Source organism: Pseudorasbora parva, chromosome 4 (genome assembly GCF_024679245.1).
Source record: "Pseudorasbora parva isolate DD20220531a chromosome 4, ASM2467924v1, whole genome shotgun sequence".
In the NCBI taxonomy this organism is placed as follows: Eukaryota; Metazoa; Chordata; class Actinopteri; order Cypriniformes; family Gobionidae; genus Pseudorasbora; species Pseudorasbora parva.
Genome location: NC_090175.1, coordinates 2668278 through 2692153, shown reverse-complemented (window position 1 = coordinate 2692153; position 23876 = coordinate 2668278). Strand labels below are relative to the sequence as shown.

General features: G+C 40.2%; 1 protein-coding gene across 1 annotated transcript; it reads right to left on the bottom strand.

Moving 5' to 3' along the window:
- Nucleotides 1–23794, bottom strand: LOC137072672 (adhesion G protein-coupled receptor E5-like). Its single transcript, XM_067440583.1, has 17 exons — nt 23507–23794; nt 14033–14098; nt 13778–13906; nt 13483–13608; nt 12492–12620; nt 10734–10789; nt 8785–8877; nt 8543–8696; nt 8329–8445; nt 7211–7437; nt 6970–7140; nt 6682–6876; nt 6369–6586; nt 3620–3778; nt 3371–3542; nt 1500–1589; nt 1–735 (listed from the first exon to the last, which is right to left on the bottom strand). The coding sequence occupies exons 1-17, from the start codon at nt 23544–23546 to the stop codon at nt 691–693; spliced, it is 2187 nt and encodes a 728-aa protein (XP_067296684.1). The 5' UTR covers nt 23547–23794; the 3' UTR covers nt 1–690.
- Between the last annotated feature and the right edge of the window lie 82 nt (nt 23795–23876).

Sequence of the window (23876 nt, the reverse complement as noted above, 5' to 3'; positions counted from 1 at the left end):
CTCTATTCTCTCTGATATTTGTGATGTGATCAGCCTGTCCTGCTTTACATTAGCGCTGTTTTTGACTGCTTGAATGAATTAAATCACTGGATCACTGAACACTTTCCCAGAGTTTAACAGCTTTAAATGGCCTGATGACAAACAGAGAAGCAGAATCGGGTTAAAGAGTTAGACTGGACATTTCCTCCTGCCAGGGTTACCGGTGCTGTAGATGCTCTGTGTGATTGTGATAAACTCCAGACTTCTGTGTGACGAAAATGACGCAGCTTCACGTACTTATGTAATTTGTGTTACATTTATTAAACGTGTTAAGGACTTCAAATGAATCGCATGCATTAACACGTTGACAGCACAAAAATAGACACATTGGCAACTCCGTTGAGCTCACATGGAATTTAACAACCGGATCGCTTTCATTTACTTGCTTTTCTTTTTTATTAAACAACCACAAATTATACGTTACATGTACTAATATAACTGTTAATCCTGCAATAACATTGTATTACTTTGCATTGACCTGACAAGGCCATAACCAGCTGACGGCCCTGTGAAATGTTCTAACTGAACGGCCCAATGAAAGCAGTTTTAAGATCTTCTGACTGGAAAGGTTGAACTGAAGCTTTGTGAAAAGTCTTCGCCTGTCGTAGAAAGTGTCCTGTGTTCATGAGTTTGTAAAAATCCACCAGGACTTTATATCTGTGACTCTGCTGTGCTGTTGTCGCTCCGCAGAGGTTTCTGTGAAAGGCAAAGGAAGAATGAAGAAGCTGACGCCACAAACACTGCTTTAAAACACTCAAACACACTCAATAAAGCACAACATATACTTTAAATAGATGCATCTTGATTTCTTTATTGCTGTAATATGTTGTTCCTCTTCATAATCAGTTTGACTATTTCTGTCATTTCTGTGTTATTGAAAATAATTTCATTCCACCATGAGTGAGTCACCATGATGGAGATCAGTGTTTGCTTTAGTTGGGCTCTTGACCCTTGACTTTACAACATTAGTTTATATCTGGCTGCTGTTACTGTGTGTTTATAAGACACATTTGTTATGGCAAGATAAGCCAAGAAAACAAGAAAGAATGCAGATACTGACGCCACAAACATGGCTTTAAGACACTAAAACACACTAACTTAGCGGCAAAAAAAACGTTGGTTTTTATACGTACACTAGCATATGTGTACAGTTGAATGCACAGCCTTTCAAAGTATACTACGTTTGATAGTGTAAGTGGACGCAGGTGTGTGTTCGTCTAGACGAGAGTCTGCACTATTTTTCTTCAGAAGTTATGAGCAGTAAAAATGTCTGTGAATACTTTAGAAGTAAAGTTGCGGTTCTCTCACACCCCCTCACACAAGCGCTTGTCAATGCGGTGTCTTTTTTTGTCGTTTCATTTTCTACTATGAAACAACGGCTCAGGCCAGTGTTGTAGGGGTGTGACGAGATCTTGTAACAAAATGCATAAAAACCGAAGAATACTTTGGGCTTAACGTACCTGACTGCTGTTGGACTGGCTGATGATGTATTTGCTTTTCTTCTTATGCCGGCACATTCGGGCAAACAGATGGTAGTATTCCGCCCTGACCTGAAGGGGGCGACAACATCCAAAATACTTGATAAACAAATAACTGACTAAACAATAAATGAATAACTAATAAATTAATAAACATTTGTTTTAGGTAAAATCCTAGTCGTCGATATGAAACTACACATTATGATATGATTTTTATTTTTTTATTTTATTTTTTCAGTAAACGAAGTTAAACTAAATGAAAATGAGAAATGTTGACTTAGCAACTAGACTACATAAATTATATACTTCTTAAAACAAATATTAGTTAACACTATTAATATTAGTTTGATTTTGTTAGCTTCAAAAACCACGAAATAGACATTTATGATTTAACAAATTCTTGATTCTGTAAACCTATTATACTATATTTAATACAAATAAAGAAATAATGAAAAAACAGGTAAAAAAGGGAATTGACCAACACTATCGAAATCTGGTAAGTTTGTTCGCAGTGGTAATCATATTTACTCAAATAAAGAACCAGGTAATGCTAATTTAAATATAACATTTGCATTCTTACAATTGTTGGAAACTCAGAAGTTAAGACCAGGAGAACTTGGATAAACAAACCCGATTCAAAAAAGTTGGGACACTGTACGCATTCACTGTATGAATAAGTTTCACATTTAAATATTTTATTCAGAATACAACATGGATGACATATCAAATGTTTAAATTGAGAAAATTTATAATTTTAAGGGAAAAATAAGTTGATTTTAAACATCATGGTATCAACACATTGTGAAACGGCCATGTTTCCCGCTGTGTGTCATCCCCTCTTCTTTTTATATCAGTCTGCAAACGTCTGGGGACTGAGGAGACGAGCTGCTCAAGTTTAGGAATAGGAATGTTGTCCCATTCTTGTCTAATACAGGCTTCTAGTTGCTCAACTGTCTTAGGTCTTCTTTATCGCATCTTCCTCTTTATGATGCGCCAAATGTTTTCTAATGGTGAAAGATCTGGACTGCAGGCTGGCCATTTTAGTGCCGGATCCTTCTTCTAGAAATCACAACATGGGCTCGGGAATACTTCCAGAAAACATTGTCGGTGAACAGCATTCCTGTATGTGATGCAGTGCCATCTAGGGGCCAAAGATCACGGGCATCCAGGTTGGTTTTGACCCTTACGCTCAGAGATTGTTCCAGATTCTCTGAATCTTTGGATGATATTATGCACTGTAGATGATGATAACTTTAAACTCTTTGCAATTTTCCTCTGAGAAACTCCTTTCTGATAACGCTCCACTATTTTTCACAGCATTGGGGGAATTGGTGATCCTCTGCCCATCTTGACTTCTGACAGACACTGCCACTCTGAGAGGCTCTTTTTATACCCAATCATGTTGCTAATTGACCTAATAATCTGTAAACTGGTCCTCCAGCTGTTCCTTATATGTACATTTAACTTTTCCGGCCTCTTATTGCTACCCGTCAATTCGGTATTACAATTTGTGCAGTGTCCCAACTTTTTTGGAATCAATCAGGTGTGTTTCTTTCGAGCAGGCGTTACTCTTTATTGAGAACATGTGCTTTGGTAGCTGCAATCATCAAGTCTAATTCAAAACAGTATACATTGTAATTTATCCACATTTCTAGTGGAGGGATTTACACAGTAGAGGAAGAGACATCATTCTGATCATTCACAGTGTCATTCAAATGCAAATCTAATAACTCTGACATTATTGCTCATACCTTCACATTATCAGAGACAAAACAAAACACTTCTACCAAACCTTCATTGTGTCCAAGTAAATTCATCATCGTGTTTTGTGCGGTCATGGTGTGTGTAGGTACCTGTGTGGACAGCAGGCAGTGCATGATGAAGATGAGCGCCCCCTGGAGGCTGTTGAAGATGGTGAAGAGATACAACATGACTTCAGTCCCGTTCTCCTGGAAGAGGAAGAAGCCAAAGACCCACGTCCCGCCGAGAACACACAACTGAGCCACTGCGGTCACCGTAAAACTCCTACGGAGAAACACACACTGATAGAAAACAATTACAAAATGACTCTATAATGGTATATGAATGACTGTGACACACACCTGATCTGTTTGAGTTTGGAGAGGTCTGGATTGAGACTGGAGAACTTTGTTGCCAGTTTCCACACAGTGATGATGAAGACAAAACTGTTAAGGATGACGATGATGCAGACAGGTACGAAAAAACTCAAGGTAAAATAACGCTCAAGAGAGAGCCAACAGCTGAAACACAGGATGATAAATCATCAGTCACATGGTCACTCTCACACACACACACACACACACACACACACACACACACACACACACACACGCGTAGTGTTTCCATGTTTTATGGGGACTTTCCATAGGCCTAATGGATTTTATACAGTACAAACCGTATTTTCTATCCCCCTACACTGCCCCTGCCTGTAAACCTACCCATAACACACACACACACACACACACACACACACACACACACACACACACACACACACACACACACACACACACTGCCCCTAAACCTACCCATCACAGGAAACATTCTGCATTTTTACTTTCTCAAAGCAACTCCTTCTGTGTGATTTATAAGATGTTTTCCTCATGGGGACCAAAAAATGTCCCCACAAGGACAAGGATTCCGGATATTGCCATCTTTGTGGGGACATTTTGTCCCCATAGCGTAGGGATTACCAGGCCACACACACACACACACACACACACACACACACACACACACACACACACACACACACACACACACACACACACACACACACCTTTCTTTCTCTTTCGTTCTTTGACTCTATTCAAGCTTGTTCCATTCATCCTGTGTTATTTAAGTTAACACAGTGATGTGATAAACTATTATAGATTTAACATTTTACATTTTTTGGCATTTTGTGTTTTCATTATTTCAGTGTCATTTTAGTACCTCAAGCTAAACCAAATAAAAATAAATTTTGCTTTTACCAACTAGAAAATAAAATGTTTATTTTAAATATTTGATTTGATTTCAAGACTCAAACGTTTTTTTAAGTTTATATATATATATATATATATATATATATATTATTTTTTTTGTCGTTTTTTTTTTAGTTCATTAAAAATATAAAGTTTTTATTCCTTGTATTTAACTTTTAAATTATATATATATTAGTAGTCACTGATGAAAATGTATGAAATAAGTTTGCATTGTATTTCAGTTAACATTTATTTCCATCATCATTTATTTATGGCTTTAGTTTTAGTGAATGGTAATAGCCCAGCTTGGCCTTTTGTGCTCTTCCACAGGAAGTACAGTCAGACTGCGGGTGTATCTTGTAAATTCTGATAAGCGCAGTGCAGGCTATGATAGGAAAATAAGACTGGGACATTATTGTGCGTCATCGGAGACTCTGTGAATGATTCATCTGGATTTACAGCTTCTGAGTTGATGTTTGAACGTCAAGTTGCCCAAGGAGTGTTTTAAAGCCTGACAATGAATGATCAATTCAAAGGTGGCTGTTCTTCTTAGTTTTGGTTTTGGTTTTGGTCATTACCTCACAGCCGGTGGGAAAGAATCGGGATAATATTCGGGCAGAAATCACGTTCATGGATGCGGTTATTAACGTTACTGTAGTGTGAAGCAGAGAAGGAGCGAGGGTTGAGGAGCTGAGCACGGCCGCTGTCGCTATGCTGACTTGTCCCAGTTCATTGGTTAAAATAGCAATTTTCTCACAATTTATAAATAGTTGGAAACATTTGGGATATTGTAAGAACTCAACTGAACAAAATATATAACTCTGGCCTAGTGGTTTTTGGATATTTTACTGCAAAAATACTACATAGTGTTAGCCTAGAAATCTAGACGCACCCTAGCGGCAGCAAATTTAATCTGCCGCGAGTGTCGTCCAGCAACTCTCAATTCCCTTCTGAGCTGTAAACGGCAAATTCTTGCCGGGCCAATCACATCGTGTATAGACTCGGTGGGCGGGGCCATAATGACAACGGCCGAGTTGCGTTTGCGTGCTTCTAGTAAACACAGAAACTGGCGAATGGCGGTCTGTCGAATCAGCTTTGACCGTGACTCTGGAAGACTTGAGTTAAGCTTTTCTCTGAGAAAAGAACAAAGAACGGCACTGAAGTCATTCTTAAAAAGGGAAGATGTGTTCAGAGTTTAGCCGACCGGATACGGCGAATGTTTAATCTGTCAGCGAGCTCTGCTTCACCTTCATTGCTCTGGTTGGTGTAGCGCTATCCTATCGCGTGCAGAGGGAGTTTGACAGACAGCCGTTTATCCGCCCCTCAGATTGAGCCGTCAATGGAGAGTTTCCAGACCAAACATCTTGATGTGGGTCTGGCTTGTCAGGCTAACATAGTGCACCTTTAACATTAGACTGACCAAATATGATGATCTGATTAAATCTCTAGGAGTTCATTAAAGTGCAACGTCTGTAAGATTTTTGCAGAGAAAATTTTAAATATCTCACTTCCTGTTGGGATTCAGATTTTGCACCCAGGGTAGGCTGTAACATGTGTCTACCGAATGTCATACTCATACATGCAACATAGCTAGAACAGCGCTTAATTTAAATTTTGTAGGTGGCGCTATCGAGCCATTTTGCCACGCCTTATCCTGAAACCCATATCAGACATACATTTTCACGACTTCTGATGCATGTGCAAAGTTTTCGAGCATGTTTAGGCCCTCAAAAATACTCTTATTTTGGGAGAAGAGGAATAATAGGCTGAGCAAATCCAATAGGATCCTCACACCATCGGTGCTCGGGCCCTAACTAACTAAAATAAAAATGCTGCACACATTGCTACAGTGTACTCAGAAACTCACTGGCTCTCGGTGCCGTATCCCTGCGGATAAGAGATGGCAGAGATGATGACGATGAGGAGAGGGACTCCGTATCCCACCGCATACATGTAGAGATGTTTTAATGTGGTGTGAAACACCAGCACCACCATCTGGTAGAGCTGAACGCCCTCCAGCAACATCCAGCAGAACGCAGACAAGAAGAAGAGGTGAAGCAGCCCGGCCACGATCCCACACGCTACCTGAGACAAACCCAGAGAAGACACACGTAATTGCTTGTGATTCTCGACCTTTTAGACGTCAACGCTCCCATATACTGAAGATATAAGACACACACCCTGTCATGAGGGCTGGAGATCCCGCAGAGGAAGACGAGGTCTGCGATGAAGAGGCAAACGCTCAGATGAAGATGAATGCTGTTTCGGGTTCCTTGGATTGAGCGGCAGAACCGGAACGTCAGGATACAGAGGAATAAACAGACCAAAGACAGAACTAAACCCACACGCGTGATCAACACCAGCTCAAACGAGTCCTGGAGGAGAGGAAGAGGAAAAAGTCATCATCATTTCATCTAAAATCTCTATTAGATATGTGAAATCTCTGATTTTCTGCTTCACAGATGTACCTTTATGGGATAAAGGGCCATGAGCACAGCGAAGCTACTGAGGTGAGAGCAGGAACAGACTGTATGAGTGCTGTTAGACCCCACCCTCTTACAGCCACGCCCAGACCACGCCCCCTCAGCCTCACTCCAGTACACACAGGTGTAGGCCACACCCTTAGACTCCGCCCTCTCCTGAAGAAGTGAGAAGAAGAGTTTAGGAAATGAGGAACACTTAAGTTAGTGATTTGTTCAGCGTTGTCACCTGCTCGTGTGTAAAGATGAGCGTCACCGGCTCAGACAGCTGTTTGGTTTCTGGATTACTGACGACGGCCGTCACCACCTTCGAGTTGAGCTGATAAGTGGCGTTTCTCTTGTTTAAGTCTGATCTCTCTCCGCTCTCCTGCTCCTGAGATGTTCGGCTCATCTTGTGCAACAGATCGCTGGATGAGTTCAGATTTTTAAAACTAACCAGCGCCAAAAACGCAAAACCTAAAGGACAACGACATTTACATCTGGTCATGAATGCGCTGATGCTTTCATCAGTACATACACCGATCAGGCGTAACATTATGACAGGTAGAAGTGAATAACACAGATGATCTCCATCACGGCTCCTGTTAGTGGGTGGGATATATTAGGAAGCAAGGGAACATTTTGTCCTCAAAGTTGGTCTTAGAAGCAGGAAAAATAGGCAAGTGTAAGGATTTTAGCGAGTTTGACAAGGGTCAAATTAACAAATTGTGACGGCTAGACGACTGTGTCAGAGCATCTCCAAAACTGCAGCTCTTGTGGGCTGTTCCCGGTCTGCAGTGGTCAGTATCTATCAAAAGTGCTCCAAGGAAGGACCAGTGGAGAACCGGCCACAGGGTCATGGGCGGCCAAGGCTCATTGATGACCGTGGGGAGCGAAGGCTGGCCCGTGGGGTCCGATCAAACAGACGAGCTACTGGAGCTCAAACTGCTCCAGAAGTTAATGCTGGTTCTGATAGAAAGCTGTCAGAATACACAGAGCATCTCAGTTTGTTGCGTATGGGGCGGCATAGCCGCTGACCAGTCAGGGTGACCTCTGACCGCCGAAAGCACCAACAGTGGCACGTGAGCATCAGAACTGGACCACGGAGCAATGGAAGAAGGTGGCCTGGTCTGAGGAATCACGTGTTCTTTTACATCACGTGGATGGCCGGGTGTGTGTGTGTGGCTTACCTGGGGAACACATGGCCCCAGGATGCACTATGGGAAGAAGGCGAGCCACAGCACACCTTCAGGGGTCTAGTAGAGTCCATGCCTCGACGGGTCAGCAAAAGGGGGACCAACACAATTATAGGAAGGTGGTCAAAATGTTGTGCCTGATTGGTGTATATGTGCATATGTGTATTTGTACCTGGATATGATTTCCCTATTACTGTTTCCCAGCTGGTGTTGAAGAAGGCGGAGTCTGTGCTCAGAGAGACACGCCCACTGGGCGGAGTCTGATTCCGTGTGACTGCAATCTCAGCGTCTGCGATTCACATGATCATACAGAACAAATGCTTTCAGTATCACTTTCACTTCATCAGTATTTCCAATACCACAGTGAGATGATGTTTGTGTCTCACAGGTGTTGTGTGTCTCCATTCGGGTCACGGGCTCTTTAAGCTGATGTCCGATCAGACGCATGCCTTTCTCCACCGTGTCCAGAAACTGACTCAACATCTCGCCATCAGCAACGTTTCCATCCGACAGCAGATCATTGGTGGAATTACACAAGTTCTGTGAAATGATTCATTCAGTCACTGTGCAAGTACAGGGACACAAATAATAAATCATATGAGAATAAATCATGCAGTGTGTGTTTGACCTCCAGTAACTTCTCGCCGGTGAAATGTTCTCCCTGTGTATTATTACTCAGAGACTCACAGCTGTTCTTCAACAGAGACATCAAATGCTTCAACTGAAAGAAGACACAGAAATCACAGTCTATTAGTCGTTGTGGGAACAGTGACTTGCAGCGTTTCAAAACCCTTCAAATTATCCATTAATTATTGTCATTAGAAAAGCATTTAAACTATTTTGATAATACATCATTCTCCTAGCCTTATTTGTACTCAACAAAAAAAGTATGACATTTTGTTTTGGTAATATTCCAAGAACTTTAATGTGAACATTTCAGCAAATATACATACAGGGAATGCAGAATTATTAGGCAAATGAGTATTTTGACCCCATCATCCTCGTTATACATGTTGTCTTACTCCAAGCTGTATAGGCTGGAAAGCCTACTACCAATTAAGCATATTAGGTGATGTGCATCTCTGTAATGAGAAGGGGAGTGGTCTAATGACATCAACACCCTAAATCAGGTGTGCATAATTATTAGGCTTAACTTCCTTTCCTTTGGCAAAATGGGTCAAAAGAAGGACTTGACAGGCTCAGAAAAGTCAAAAATAGTGAGATATATTGCAGAGGGATGCAGCAGTCTTAAAATAGCCAAGCTTCTGAAGCGTGATCATCGAACAATCAAGCGTTTCATTCAAAATAGTCAACAGGGTCGCAAGAAGCGTGTGGAAAAACCAAGGCGCAAAATAACTGCCCGTGAACTGAGAAAAGTCAAGCGTGCAGCTGCCAAGATGCCACTTGCCACCAGTTTGGCCATATTTCAGAGCTGCAACATCACTGGAGTGCCCAAAAGCACAAGGTGTGCAATACTCAGAGACATGGCCAAGGTAAGAAAGGCAGAAAGTCGACCACCACTGAACAAGACACACAAGCTGAAACGTCAAGACTGGGCCAAGAAACATCTCAAGACTGATTTTTCTAAGGTTTTATGGACTGATGAAATGAGAGTGAGTCTTGATGGGCCAGATGGATGGGCCCGTGGCTGGATTGGTAAAGGGCAGAGAGCTCCAGTCCGACTCAGACGCCAGCAAGGTGGAGGTGGAGTACTGGTTTGGGCTGGTATCATCAAAGATGAGCTTGTGGGGCCTTTTCGGGTTGAGGAGTCAGTTGTGGAGTCAAGCTCAACTCCCAGTCCTACTGCCAGTTTCTGGAAGACACCTTCTTCAAGCAGTGGTACAGGAAGAAGTCTGCATCCTTCAAAAAAAACATGATTTTCATACAGGACAATGCTCCATCACACGCGTCCAAGTACTCCACAGCGTGGCTGGCAAGAAAGGGTATAAAAGAAGAAAATCTAATGATATGGCCTCCTTGTTCACCTGATCTGAACCCCATTGAGAACCTGTGGTCCATCATCAAATGTGCGATTTACAAGGAGGGAAAACAGTCCACCTCTCTGAACAGTGTCTGGGAGGCTGTGGTTGCTGCTGCACGCAATGTTGATGGTGAACAGATCAAAACACTGACAGAAAGGTGGCTATATTGGTCACTGATTTGTTTTTGTTTGGTTTTTGAATGTCAGAAATGTATATTTGTGAATGTTGAGATGTTATATTGGTTTCACTGGTAAAAATAAATAATTGCAATGGGTATAAATTTGTTTTTTGTTAAGTTGCCTAATAATTATGCACAGTAATAGTCACCTGCACACACAGATATCCCCCTAAAATAGCTAAAACTAAAAACTAAAAACTAAAACTTCCAAAAATATTCAGCTTTGATATTAATGAGTTTTTTGTGTTCATTGAAAACATGGTTGTTGTTCAATAATACAATTAATCCTCAAAAATACAACTTGCCTAATAATTCTGCACTCCCTGTATAGGCATGTTGGCTTGTCATCTAATAATTATAATAATATTTAATAATTATAATGATATATGTCATCATAAACAGAAGTTCACATTCTACCTTCTCCGGTGTGTGTTCTGCATCAGGCTCGGGTTTAAACTGATCACAGCCCATTTCTGAGCACAACAACAGGAAATATCAAAATAAACCAATAGCTGACACTCACAAACATTAACACTAGTTAACCTATGATGCTTTTCTTGAAAATGTGACTTTTTCTCATTTAGTGTCATGAAAATTCTTACAAAGTGTCTGCAAAGCTCTCTGCTAACTGTCACTGTTAACCAATTACACACTGAAGGCCTTTTTAACAGTTTCACATCTAAATGGCATACTTAAAATAACTTTACATAACAAAAACACGTACATGGTTTCATTTAATAGAAAAGCTGGTTCCTTATGGGACAACACTGCTGAGAAAACATGACGACTATAAGAAAATACGTCATAAAATCATGTGTGGCCATATTTTGTGACGACATCTTAAAAAAATAAAAAAAGACACCAAAAGTTATTGCAACTGGAACCAAGGTAGCCTTTTCATCAAAAGTCCAGAAACCTCTAAAAACAACCGATTTAATGAACATAAGAACTAAACACCACAATAAAGCACACATATATTTATAATTGCATAGAAAAAGTATTAAGTAATAAGATCCTGGTTGATGAGTGATGACCTTCCAGCACTGTTTCAGATCTGGCTCCTAGTGTATAGCATTGTAAAACACACAACACATCATCCCCACACAGAAAAATCCCCAGAGTTAAAGTTAATGAGATAATTAAGAGAATAAATGATGATTGAGCATTATTGATAAACACCTGCTGTTAACAAGCATAATCACTGAAGGACAGAGAACTGACTTCAGCCACAGCTTTAGATGAAATCAAATGAAGATAAAGAGAATACATTAAATCTCTGAAGATCTCATCAGAGGATTAAACAACTCCACAAACAGCATTACCAGCTTCACACATTACTAACCAGACTGACTTTATTTCTGTCAGACGACTACAGAAGCTCTTATTGAGAATTAATAAAGGTTTAGATGTGTTATTGCAAATGTTTGCTCGCCATTATGGTGATCATTGTTACCTTTAGTTGAGCAGTTTGACTCTTGGCTTTTTATGGTTTTGTGGTCTTTCTAACAGTTTCTTAAAACACAATGTGTTGCAAAGAAAGCCAGAAACAAAGATGACCAGGTGATATATCTTTTAGCATCATAAAGTAGAATAATACACAAATCTCATCACCGGCCAAAGGGGCTATTTGTTATTAATAGATTACATTACTAACAATAATTTCTTGCAACTGATCAGACATGATCAGTGATTCTGCTTGATGACAGCAGGTGTTCATCACAAATGCCCAATCATCAATTAATTATCTCATTGACTTTATCACTGATTCAAAGCCACGTTAACACTCTGTAGAGTGGGACCAAATGTGCTCTGAGCAGAGTAAATTTAACTCTGGTGGTTGTGCTGCACACCTATACTGAAGATCCAGTTTCCATTGGTTAATCTTTCAAAAGACATTGGAAAACACTGTGTCATGATTGCAACACGATCAGATCCAGAAGTCCTATATCTTTAGCAAAGCATGTCAATGTCACTCTGCAAGGATTTTCTCAAGATCTACGCATCAAGTTACGTTGTGTGTGTGCTTACTTTTTACGGTTTTACGTCATTAAATTGTGATCGGTTTGTGATCAGCCAAATTTTGCGACAACCGATCAAGTCAAAGAATGTGATTCCGATCAGAGCATCGCTAGTTGGGATTACTGTTGTTATTAACCTCCGGATATAGGCTCTCACCTTCACAAAGGCCACTGGTGCTGTTCTCACGTTTATGAAACCCTGGAGCACAGGAGCAGAAGAAACTGCCAGGTGTGTTAGTGCAACTGCTGTGAACTCCACACACTGAGGACAAACACTCATCCATATCTGCAGCAAAACACGCACACGCACACACACACACACACACACACACACACACACACACACACACACACACACACACACACACACACACACCATTAAGATGAAAGCAATGCTCTGGTGTTTATGTACCAACATTAGTGAGTAGTCCTAGGGATGTTCACAGGGGCTTGTTACTGATAGTCCTGTAGATTAATTTATTATTTTTATGAAACCCTAAATTAATTTTAATTGATTGTTAATGATGCTCAATCAAAAGAAGAAAAAGACATATAGTGAATAATAGTTTCTGTTCCTCTCAATTCTGATTTTGTTTTAACTCCCTACGGTGGCCGATTTAGTCCAAGATTATCATGGAAATCCCCCTCTTCACATACGACACGGTGCCATCGAGTGTTAAAAAGCGAAAGGCGAAGCTTGAATTTACGGGTATGTCCCTCTTTGGCTACTGTACTTTCAAGATGGAGGGGCAACATGGCGACCGGCATTCGAACCCCTCACCCGTATGTATTTTCAATGGCATATTATAAACTTACGAGAATACTTTATTACTTGAAAGAAGTAAATATACATTAATGAGCACATATATTTGAAAGAACTGAGTGTTTTTAGCTAAGAATAAACTAAAAAAGTTACACAGTGTAGCTTTAAGGGAATAACAGAGTTTAATATGAAAAAGCAGTGAAGTATCCCTTTAAAATATGTTTGCTTCTTAATGGAACATTTTCCATATCAGTTAATGCAACAGACTTTATAGTATTTTTTATTATTTATAATTATTGATATTACTAATTGTACAGCTCTAACTGGTAGCAAATTAAACTAACAGGTCAGAAACATAAAAAGTATGCAGAATGAAAAAGCTCACCTTCACATTTCCCGTCGCTCGTCTGCAGGTAACCAACTGGACAAATGCAGCTGTACGAGCCATATGAATTCACACACTCCATATGATCTGAGCAGGCAGATTTATTCCTGACACACTCATTTATATCTGACAGGAGGGAAAGACGGCATTTGGCATGCATTATACCATTAGTACACAATGAACTGCTTTTTACAAAGTTTTCCAGGTCACTTTGGGTAAAACTGCTAAAATAATAATCGTAAATGTAGTTATTTGAATAAGGTGGACTCCTCAATCGCACAATCCTCTCTCATACCATAACATAGAAGTGATTCCCCGATTATTTCGAACCCATCATTACAGGTGCAATTATAACCTCCATCTGTGTTTAAACACGTGGAGTTTTTACCACACACACTCGGAAGCCTCAGACACTCATTCTCATCTGCAAAAGAGAAGGAAACAAGGTATTACAACGTTAGAAGACTAGATCTCAACAATTATACAAATTGCACTGCCATATAGACATAAAAACTGCACTATTCATTTAAAACCACAAGTTTATAATTACCAACACATATGCCTTTAACAAATTTATATCCAATGGCACATCCACTACATGACGGCACAAGAAGACCTGGGAAGAGAAAGAAAAAAAATACAACTAGAATAATATAACTCATATAATAAAACTCACACACAATGATAGCTACATAACGATTAAATGTGTATGTGCAGCTAAAGCGCATTGAGATTATAATGGCAGTGGCTATTTGCACAGATTGCTTTTTTAAAATAACAATTTCATTGTAATAGGCTAAATAGTAGTTATGCACTTATGAATAGTGGCATAATATTTGCACTTGTTGTTGTACATGTAAGGGATAATGTCCACCCAGCCGGTTGTTATCGCAGAATAAACCCCTCCAGAGTGATCAGGACCCCGAGGCGAAGCGGAGCGTCACTCTGAAGGGGTTTATTCTGAGATAACAACCGGCTGGGTGGACATTATCCCGCTTATTACACGCCTACTAGTCTCAAATAAATTAGACACTAAATATTGTCTTGAGATTAAATATTTTATTAGCTCTTACGCAAAGCTTCCGCGAAGAAAAACAGTTCCAGACTGCTTTAAGCCTTTATCTATTGCTGCTAAATGTTGAGAATGAATGCTGAAAGGGTTAGTTCAGCCAAAAATGAAACCAAGCCTATGATTTACTCACCCTCAGGTCATTATAGGTGTTTATGACATTCTTCTGTCAGACAAATACAATCAGAGTTATATTTAAAAAGTCCAGGCTAACGTTAATCCCAGCAGTAGTTGGAGCTGTTTCTGAAGTCCATTAAATGCAGCTGTCCGTCAAATAACGTGCTCCACACGACTCCGATGGGTTAATAGAGCCTTCTGATTCCAATCGATGCGTTTGTGTCAGAAAAATATCCATATTTAAAACGTTATAAAGGAAACCCGCCTTGAAGTCTTCCATTGTAACCCACGGCTGTTTAAGCCACAAGATGGCGCCAGCGTTAAGCACAGAAGTAGAACCGGTCAAGATAACTCGCAGTACCCGGATGAGCGGGTGTTATCTGGAAATAACATACCGCTGGAATGCGCGATTGACCAATCAGAGTCAAGTATTTCTCAGAGCCGTGTAATAATAAACGATATGCAATAGCATACTGTAAATGATTATTCAAATATTTATATATATTGATTTTTAAAATTATTAAAATGATTCCCCTTTACTGGGACAATAAATCCCTCCAAGACCCACTCCCTAATCAATAAACATTTTATTATTAAATGCACATCAGACACTTTATATCCACTTTTCAAATATTTTCTGTTATTGAAATTGAAAATAAACATATTTTCAATCTGTGATGAAAAAGGAAGCAGCGAGAGTTCAGCAAAATGTGGAAACAAACTGGCTGATTTGCGTCAAAACTTTCTACCACACACCTTACCCCGACACTATTGCCACCAGTGTCAATCAACCATCATCAATCAACCAGTGTTGAGCGATGTTTACCTACGAAATTGGTATCTGCAATAATTCCGAGAGCATGTGAAGGCAGCATTAGTGTAAATAGCCTCTACCAATTTGTACTTAGTGTACATAATGATCCGTTCAAGTCCTCCTAGCGGGGAAGTTCGTATTTACGAGGTGGGAAGTCGGGTTTACGACATCATGGTTATATTCTATAGCTGTAGCCTGTAAATAGAAAAACCTGATAATAAAACTGCTATAACTTTAAGTATTGCGGTATTCCAAGCCGCTATAGTAGTGTAACCTATACTAAGTGTCAGAATAAGGTGATTTATGGCCTAATTTATGGGGGATATTGATGACTGCCAGTCACCCTGATTGACAGGTCAGAGGCTGTCAAGAGTGTATTTGATGGCTATATTTATAACTTAGACTCTTAGAATGACAGCCCAGGATTGTCAGTCAGGAGTGGGTCAGATTTTGTGTCTTTAGGGAGTGGGTCTTTGTAGTTAGATAATGGAGGGATGTATCTCACCCCCTCCAGAGTTTTATGACCATTCTGTTGTTGAAAAGGTTTGTCATTTAAATAAGGTTGGAGACTATGTTGTTGAACCCATGATATCATACTGTTGCTCTCTGTTACAATGGCTGGTCCAAAAACTCCTAAAGCTACGAGAAAAGTGATGTGTATCTCACCAACAAGAGGTTCTGTTGAAATGGCTGAAAAGCTGACTTTCGCGCCAAAGAAGAGACGAAGTGTTAGTTTGACAGAGATTCTTCATGAAGGTGTGGGGGTTGTGAAGTGTGATTTCTCAATGTCTGATGGTCGTGTAGGAGGACGCTACGTGTTTGACAAGCAGGGATACCATATACGCCACGCTAGCTATATCCATCAAAATGACATGCCTGGGCATGATCTATATGGAACAACTGCGTTTGCATTGCCAACATATTAGTACCTGAACTATAGGTTAATGCTAGTGCTTAAGACAAAGAATCCAAAATATCCATCAAGCCAAAGAGTCCTCATTACCGACACAGACAATTTATCTTCTCAACAATGTTGAAAAGATTCATTACATACATGATACATGTTACGAAAAGATACATGTAACGCGCTGATACAGACAGCACGTTACATGTCCCACCAGAGACAGTAATATACTGGACCACTATTATACAACAATAAAAGATGCATATCACTGCGTCCCACGGGCAGCTTTGGGGTTGTCTGATCACTGTGTGGTTCATTTTATACCGACCTACAGGCAGAAACTGAAATCAGCTAAACCTGTAATAAGGACTGTAAAAAGATGGACTAATGAAGCAGAGCAGGTCTTACAAGCCTGCTTCGATTGCACTGATTGGACTGTTTTTGAAGCTGCTACCACCGATCTGGATGAGCTCACAGATACTGTAACATCATACATCAGCTTCTGTGAGGATACATGCATTCCTACCCAGTCATTCTTATCATTCACAAATGATAAACCATGGTTTACTGGGAAACTCAAACAGCTTCGTCATGCCAAAGAGCTTACCGAAGTGGGGATAATATCTTGTATAACCAAGCCAGGAACAGACTGACAAAGGAGATCAGATTTGCTAAAACAAGCTACTCTGAAAAGCTGAAAAACCAGTTTTCAGCCAACGACCCTGCATCAGTTTGGAAAGGCCTGAGGAAAAATACCAACTACAAGTCACCATCCCCCCGAGCTGTAGAGAATCCACAACTGGCTGACGATCTGAATGCATTCTACTGCAGGTTTGAATAGCCCAGTCTCACACCTCACACCCACCCTGATCTGCACTTCACACCATCACCATCACCTCCTGCTAAAGGTCTGTGTGGAGGACGTGAGCCGAGTCTTCAAAAAACAGAAGACCAAGAAAGCTTCAGGCCCAGACGGCATCTCATCTGCTTGTTTGAAAGCCTGCGCTGACCAACTGGCCCCAGTCTTCACGCAGATCTTCAACAGATCATTGGAGCAGTGTGAAGTTCCCAGCTGCTTCAAACGCTCCACTATCCGTCCCCAAAAAAACCCAAAATCACTGGACTAAATGACTACAGACCAGTTGCTCTCACACCTGTTGTCATGAAGTCATTTGAAAGACTGGTATTGGCCCACCTAAAGGACATCACTGGACCCTTGCTGGATCCTCTTCAATTTGCCTACAGAGCAAACAGGTCTGTGGATGATGCAGTCAACATTGGACTGCATTATATCCTGCAACATCTCGACAGACCTGGGACCTATGCAAGGATCCTATTTGTGGACTTCAGTTCGGCCTTTAATACCATCATGCCTGATCTCCTCACAGCCAAACTGACCCAGCTCTCCATACCATCCTCAATCTGTCAATGGATCTCTAGCTTCCTGACAGACCGGCAGCAGCGAGTGAGACTGGGTAAACTCACATCCAGCACTCTTACAATCAGCACTGGTGCCCCCCAGGGGTGCGTTCTCTCCCCACTGCTCTTCTCCCTGTACACCAATGACTGCACTTCTAAAGACTCCTCTGTCAAGCTTCTGAAATTTGCAGATGACACCACTGTCATCGGCCTTATCCAGAACGGTGACGAGTCTGCTTACAGACTGGAGGTTGAACAGCTGGCTGTCTGGTGCAGTTATAACAACCTTGAGCTGAATGCGCTCAAAACGGTGGAGATGATAGTGGACTTCAGGAGGAACAGCCCAGCACTCCCCCCACTCACCATCATGAACAGCACTGTGGACGCAGTGGAGTCATTCAGGTTCCTGGGAACTACCATCTCTCAGGACCTGAAGTGGGACAATCACATTGACTCCAATGTGAAAAAGGCTCAGCAGAGACTGTACTTCCTTCGTCAGCTGAGGAAGTTCAACCTGCCACAGGACCTGCTGATTCAGTTCTACTCAGCTGTCATTGAGTCGGTTATATGCACCTCCATCACTGTCTGGTTTGGTTCAGCTACCAAATCAGACATCAGGAGACTGCAACGTACCATCCGGACTGCAGAGAGGATTATTGGTGCCCACCTGCCAACCCTCCAGGACCTGTACTCTTCCAGAGTGAGGAAGAGAGTGGGTAAAATCATCACAGACTCCACTCACCCCGGACACCTCTTGTTTGAACTGTTACCGTCAGGACGGCGACTCCGATCACTGGCCACTAGAACATCTAGGCATAGGAACAGTTTCTTCCCACAGGCCATTTCCCTCTTGAACAGTTATTCCCCCCCCCCCCCCCCCCCCCAAGGCAAATGCCTGTAAGTGCAATTATTCCCACTTTTTAGTGCATTACTCCTGATTACTTATATTATTTATTATTCATATTTATTCTTACCACCCAAATACTGTAAATGCTCATAATCTATGTCTTCTGACTAAATGTAACCGTGACCTTATACTGTTCATATTTTCCTTCATATTTTTATTCTTAGAATGTTTTATTACCGTGTTGTATTGTATTGCTTATGTGCACTGGAAGCTTCAACACCAAAAAAAAAAATTCCTTGTGTGTGAAAGCACACTTGGCAATAAAGCTCTTTCTGATTCTGCCAGCAGCCATATCACCCTGTAGCCCAAGACTGGTTTCCCACTGAAGCTAAGCAGGGCTGAGCCTGGTCAGTACCTGGATGGGAGACCAACTGGGAAAACCAGGAGCTGCTGGTAGAGGTGTTAGTGTGTTAGTGAGGCCAGCAGGGGGTGCTCACCCTGTGGTCTGTGTGGGTCCTAACACCCCAGTATAGTGATGGTGTTAGTGAGGCCAGCAGGGGGCGCTCACCCTGTGGTCTGTGTGGGTCCTAACACCCCAGTATAGTGATGGTGTTAGTGAGGCCAGCAGGGGGCGCTCACCCTGTGGTCTGTGTGGGTCCTAACGCCCCAGTATAGTGATGGTGTTAGTGAGGCCAGCAGGGGGCGCTCACCCTGTGGTCTGTGTGGGTCCTAACACCCCAGTATAGTGATGGGGACACTATACTGACAAAGAGCACCGTCTTTCGGATGAGACGTTAAACCGAGGTCCTGACTCTCTGTGGTCATTAAAAATCCCAGATTCCCAGATCCCAAATTTGCCCATTGGCCCCTGTCCATCATGGCCTCCTAATAATCCCCATTTCCTGATTGGCTTAATCACTCTGTCTCCTCTCCACCAATCAGCTGGTGTGTGGTGAGCGTAACCGTGACCTTATTTTATTTATTTTATTTACTTATCTTATTTATTTAACTCACAAGAGTTGGGTTAAGAGAGCATCCTAAGTGTGTTAATGGTTTTACCACAGTTGCTTTGTCTAGATATTTAAAGAAGTTTAAAGACATTTTATCAACAAAAAAAAAACCTTTCTGATTCTCTGGGTCACAGAACATTATATAGATTTACTGCACATTAATTTGTCTTCATTTTGTTAGAGAATATTAACTGACTGCATATTGTGTGTAAACCGCATGAATTGTGTTAAAGGTGTGGTCACAACAGACGTAAGTTGTGCAGATTGTGTTAAGAGTTTTTGAAAATGTGGTTTCAGATTGGACAGAAGGATGTTAGCAGACAAAAAAAACCAAAAACAGTTACGATACAACAGAAGTAAAAATCCTATATATGTCACCAAAGAGAAGTTTATAATTTGAGCTCAATACAGTTATGATATTTTGATGAAATATTACAAGGTCAAAAACAAACAAATATGCACATGGTGGACTGCTCGAAATCATAACACGCATTTAGAAAGTACCTAGGATGGATTTTCTTTTTGTGCAGATAATTTTCCCCAAAGAAAAATATTAAGATTTTTTATCGACGTCGTTATATTACATTGTCTCAAGTAAAATTAAAACGCATGTATTGCATTTTACACACCGATAACCATGTTTAAAGATTTTTTTCTCTTTAAAATATAAAAACTATTTTCTACAATATGAATAAACTAATATTACGTCTGTATTATACTTTTAGAGCTGTGGGAAATTAGATCCAATCACAGTTAAACAAAAACAAATGTACACATAAGGAACACGGATTAGGTAGAGTAGCACAAAAACAGAAGCAGGAAACTCAATCCATTACAACGTCATTGGGAGTCGCCATTTAATGTTAAACCTTATTTAAGTACCAAAGGGGGTCGGGGGCCTAGAATGCTTCAGTAGTCATAAAACAGAGAATCAGAAAGGTTTTTTTTTTTTGATAAAATGTCTTTAAACTTCTTTAAACATCTAGACAAAGCAACTGTCGTAAAACCATTAACACACTTAGGATGCTCTCTTAACCCAACTCTTGTGAGTTAAATACATGTTTCTGTTTTTGGTCTTTTAACATCCTATCATTGTATCTGGAAACACAGATTCAGATGTTCTAGGAAGTTTTCAACATTGTTGAGAAGATAAATTGTCTGTGTCGGTAATGAGGACTCTTTGGCTTGATGGATATTTTGGATTCTTTGTCTTAAGCACTAGCATTAACCTATAGTTCAGGTACTAATATGCTGGCAATGCAAACGCAGTTGTTCCATATAGATCATGCCAAGGCATGTCATTTTGAGGGATATAGCTAGCGTGGCGTATAGGGTATCCCTGCTTGTCAAACACGTAGCGTCCTCCTACACGACCATCAGACATTGAGAAATCACGCTTCACAACCCCCACACCTTCATGAAGAATCTTTGTCAAACTAACACTTCGTCTCTTCTTTGGCGCGAAAGTCAGCTTTTCAGCCATTTCAACAGAACCTCTTGTCGGTGAGATACACATCACTTTTCTTGTAGCTTTAGGAGTTTTTGGACCAGCCATTGTAACAGAGAGCAACAGTATGATATCATGTGTTCAACAACCAAATGACAAACCTTTTCAACAACAGAATGGCCATACAACTCTGGAGGGGGCGAGATACATCCCTCCATTATCTAACTACAAAGACCCACTCCCTAAAGACACAAAATCTGACCCACTCCTGACTGACAATCCTGGGCTGTCATTCTAAGAGTCTAAGTTATAAATATAGCCATCAAATACACTCTTGACAGCCTCTGACCTGTCAATCAGGGTGACTGGCAGTCATCAATATCCCCCATAAATTAGGCCATAAATCACCTATTCTGAAACTTAGTATAGGTACACTACTACTCGCTATGTTTCTCAACATGCCCCAACTCGTAAAGATCAGGGTTTAAAGAAAATCCTGAGCTTCCCACCGGTATTTATGAATGCATTCAACTCCTAAATACGATCTTTATGACATGACTTTAACGCACCAATAGACTCTCCTATGGCAAGCCATTTTAGCTTAAATTGTTTCCAGCATTACTTGTCGTAATTGCATTTTTACTAGTAAGAATTCAATTAGAGCTCTATAATTCAGTTATTACTAGCAACAATTACAATAATACAAACTTAACTTCTGTTAGACGTAATTAATAACAAGAGAGGCTGCGTTATCATCTTTCATTTTAATTGTGCAACATTATCATAATTTATATATTTTTGTTGTTTCAGCATGTTTATTATAAATAATTTCCCATTTCTGTCTTCAATATAGAGTGGGGAAATGCCCGCCCAACATCCGGATGTCACGTGTCAACTCGACTCGGGACCGTTGCGGGTTGTGTGTGAAAGCGCACATATTACGGTATTTCGCTGGCAGTGAGAATGGACCAAATCATTATCCGTGTATTTGCCGGAATCGCAGTGTGAAAGGGGCTTTAATGACACACAAAATGCTATTTTCGTTAATATATATATTTTTTACAATCAGAAGAAAAATCTAGGCTAAACTAATTATGTATTAAATATAAATGTAATATAAATATAAAAGTCAATTATAAAAGGGGTTTTACCTTTTTTTAAGAAAGAATAAGATGTCAATAAACAAAAGCAAGTACTTTTAAGGAGAAAACAGGAATATTTTATTTGATCATACTCCACACCCTTATAAGAACGTTATTTAACGTTCTTAGAACCTAATGAGAACGTTAATACAACGTTCCACAAACTGGACATTTCAACGTTCCTAGAACATTCAGAAAACGCTTTTAACTTAATGGGAACGTTCTTATAACCTAAAATTGCTAGTTGCTCTTTAATATTTTTTAGAATATAAAGATGCAAATTAATGTAGCGGTTAAATACTTTCTTTCAATTGCAAAATGTAATTGTCATAATTGAAATCATAATTGTTTCTAGTAATAATTTAATTATACAGCTCCCTATTGGTGATAATTTAATTGTAGAGCTCTCTAAATTAATTCTTAGTCAGAATGCAATAACGACGAGTAAAGCAGGAAACAATTCAAGATAACCGGCTTGCCATACTCTCAAAATATAAATCCGACGAAGCGTGCTGTGGAAAATTATACATAAGTCGTTCACTATCTAGTGCTTTTGATCGACACGTGCTCTCTACATTTCTCCACAGACATTCGCGCGCGTTCTTCTTACTATTTAATATTTCACTCAAATCACTGGCAAGATATCGCTAAAGTCCTCTGAATATTTTTTTACATCTTACCGTTTGTAAAACTGCAGTAAAAGTGTAGTTAAGTTGTTGTTTAACGCGCTTTGACAAAACTATTTTGTATTTTTTTATACCTGAGCTGAGCAGACGCGACTATTTTGCATCTAAGTGGATTTTACCTGATAACCCCTAGGGCATAAATAAACTCCTGTTTAATTGCAGACGAGTCTAAATTAGTTTCTAATAATATTACTGGCGACGGATCTAACGCCTTGTGAGGAGCATTTCCACGCCCAGGTAGAATTTCTATAAAGTGAAAGTTGGCAGAGATTTCGATATAAAGGGAAATCTTTGACAAACATGGTAAATCAGTAAGGTGTGCGAACACGTCGAGGATTTGTGTGGGTCGGGTGGTAAACCACACTATTTCACAACTATTTCCTCATTGTTATCATCCATTTACATAATGCGTGTGCTTCGTTTTCAGACGTGCAACAACAGAAATCGTCGAATTTAAATAATCTTATTTATTTATATTTTCTTACAGTCTCTGGCATATTTATTCCCAGCGGTTGACCACTTATCCAACAAATTCACCACACACACAAGGAGTAAAACGATTAACTTACCCAAAAGTATCACCCATTTGAGCTCCATGTTAAGACGCATTGTGCTTTCAAGGTTAGTGATAACAAATTCCCTAAGAAAATCAGATATAACTCCCGCAGACTACTCCTCCTCCTCCTCCATAGTTCTTCTAGTTTGGCCACTCTTCTGACTGTATTACCACCAGGTGTCCCTCCTTCCCAAATTAAAATGAGTTATGATATTAAACTGATCTAAGAATGAGCAGTAAAAATGATAAACAGCATGACAATTGAATGATTGAAATATTGTACATCCCTTTTATTTTGTATATGTCTGGTCATCCCAATTTACGTAATTATCACTGAAAAACATTAAACACAAAATAGCTCTTTAACAATAATTCGAACCTCA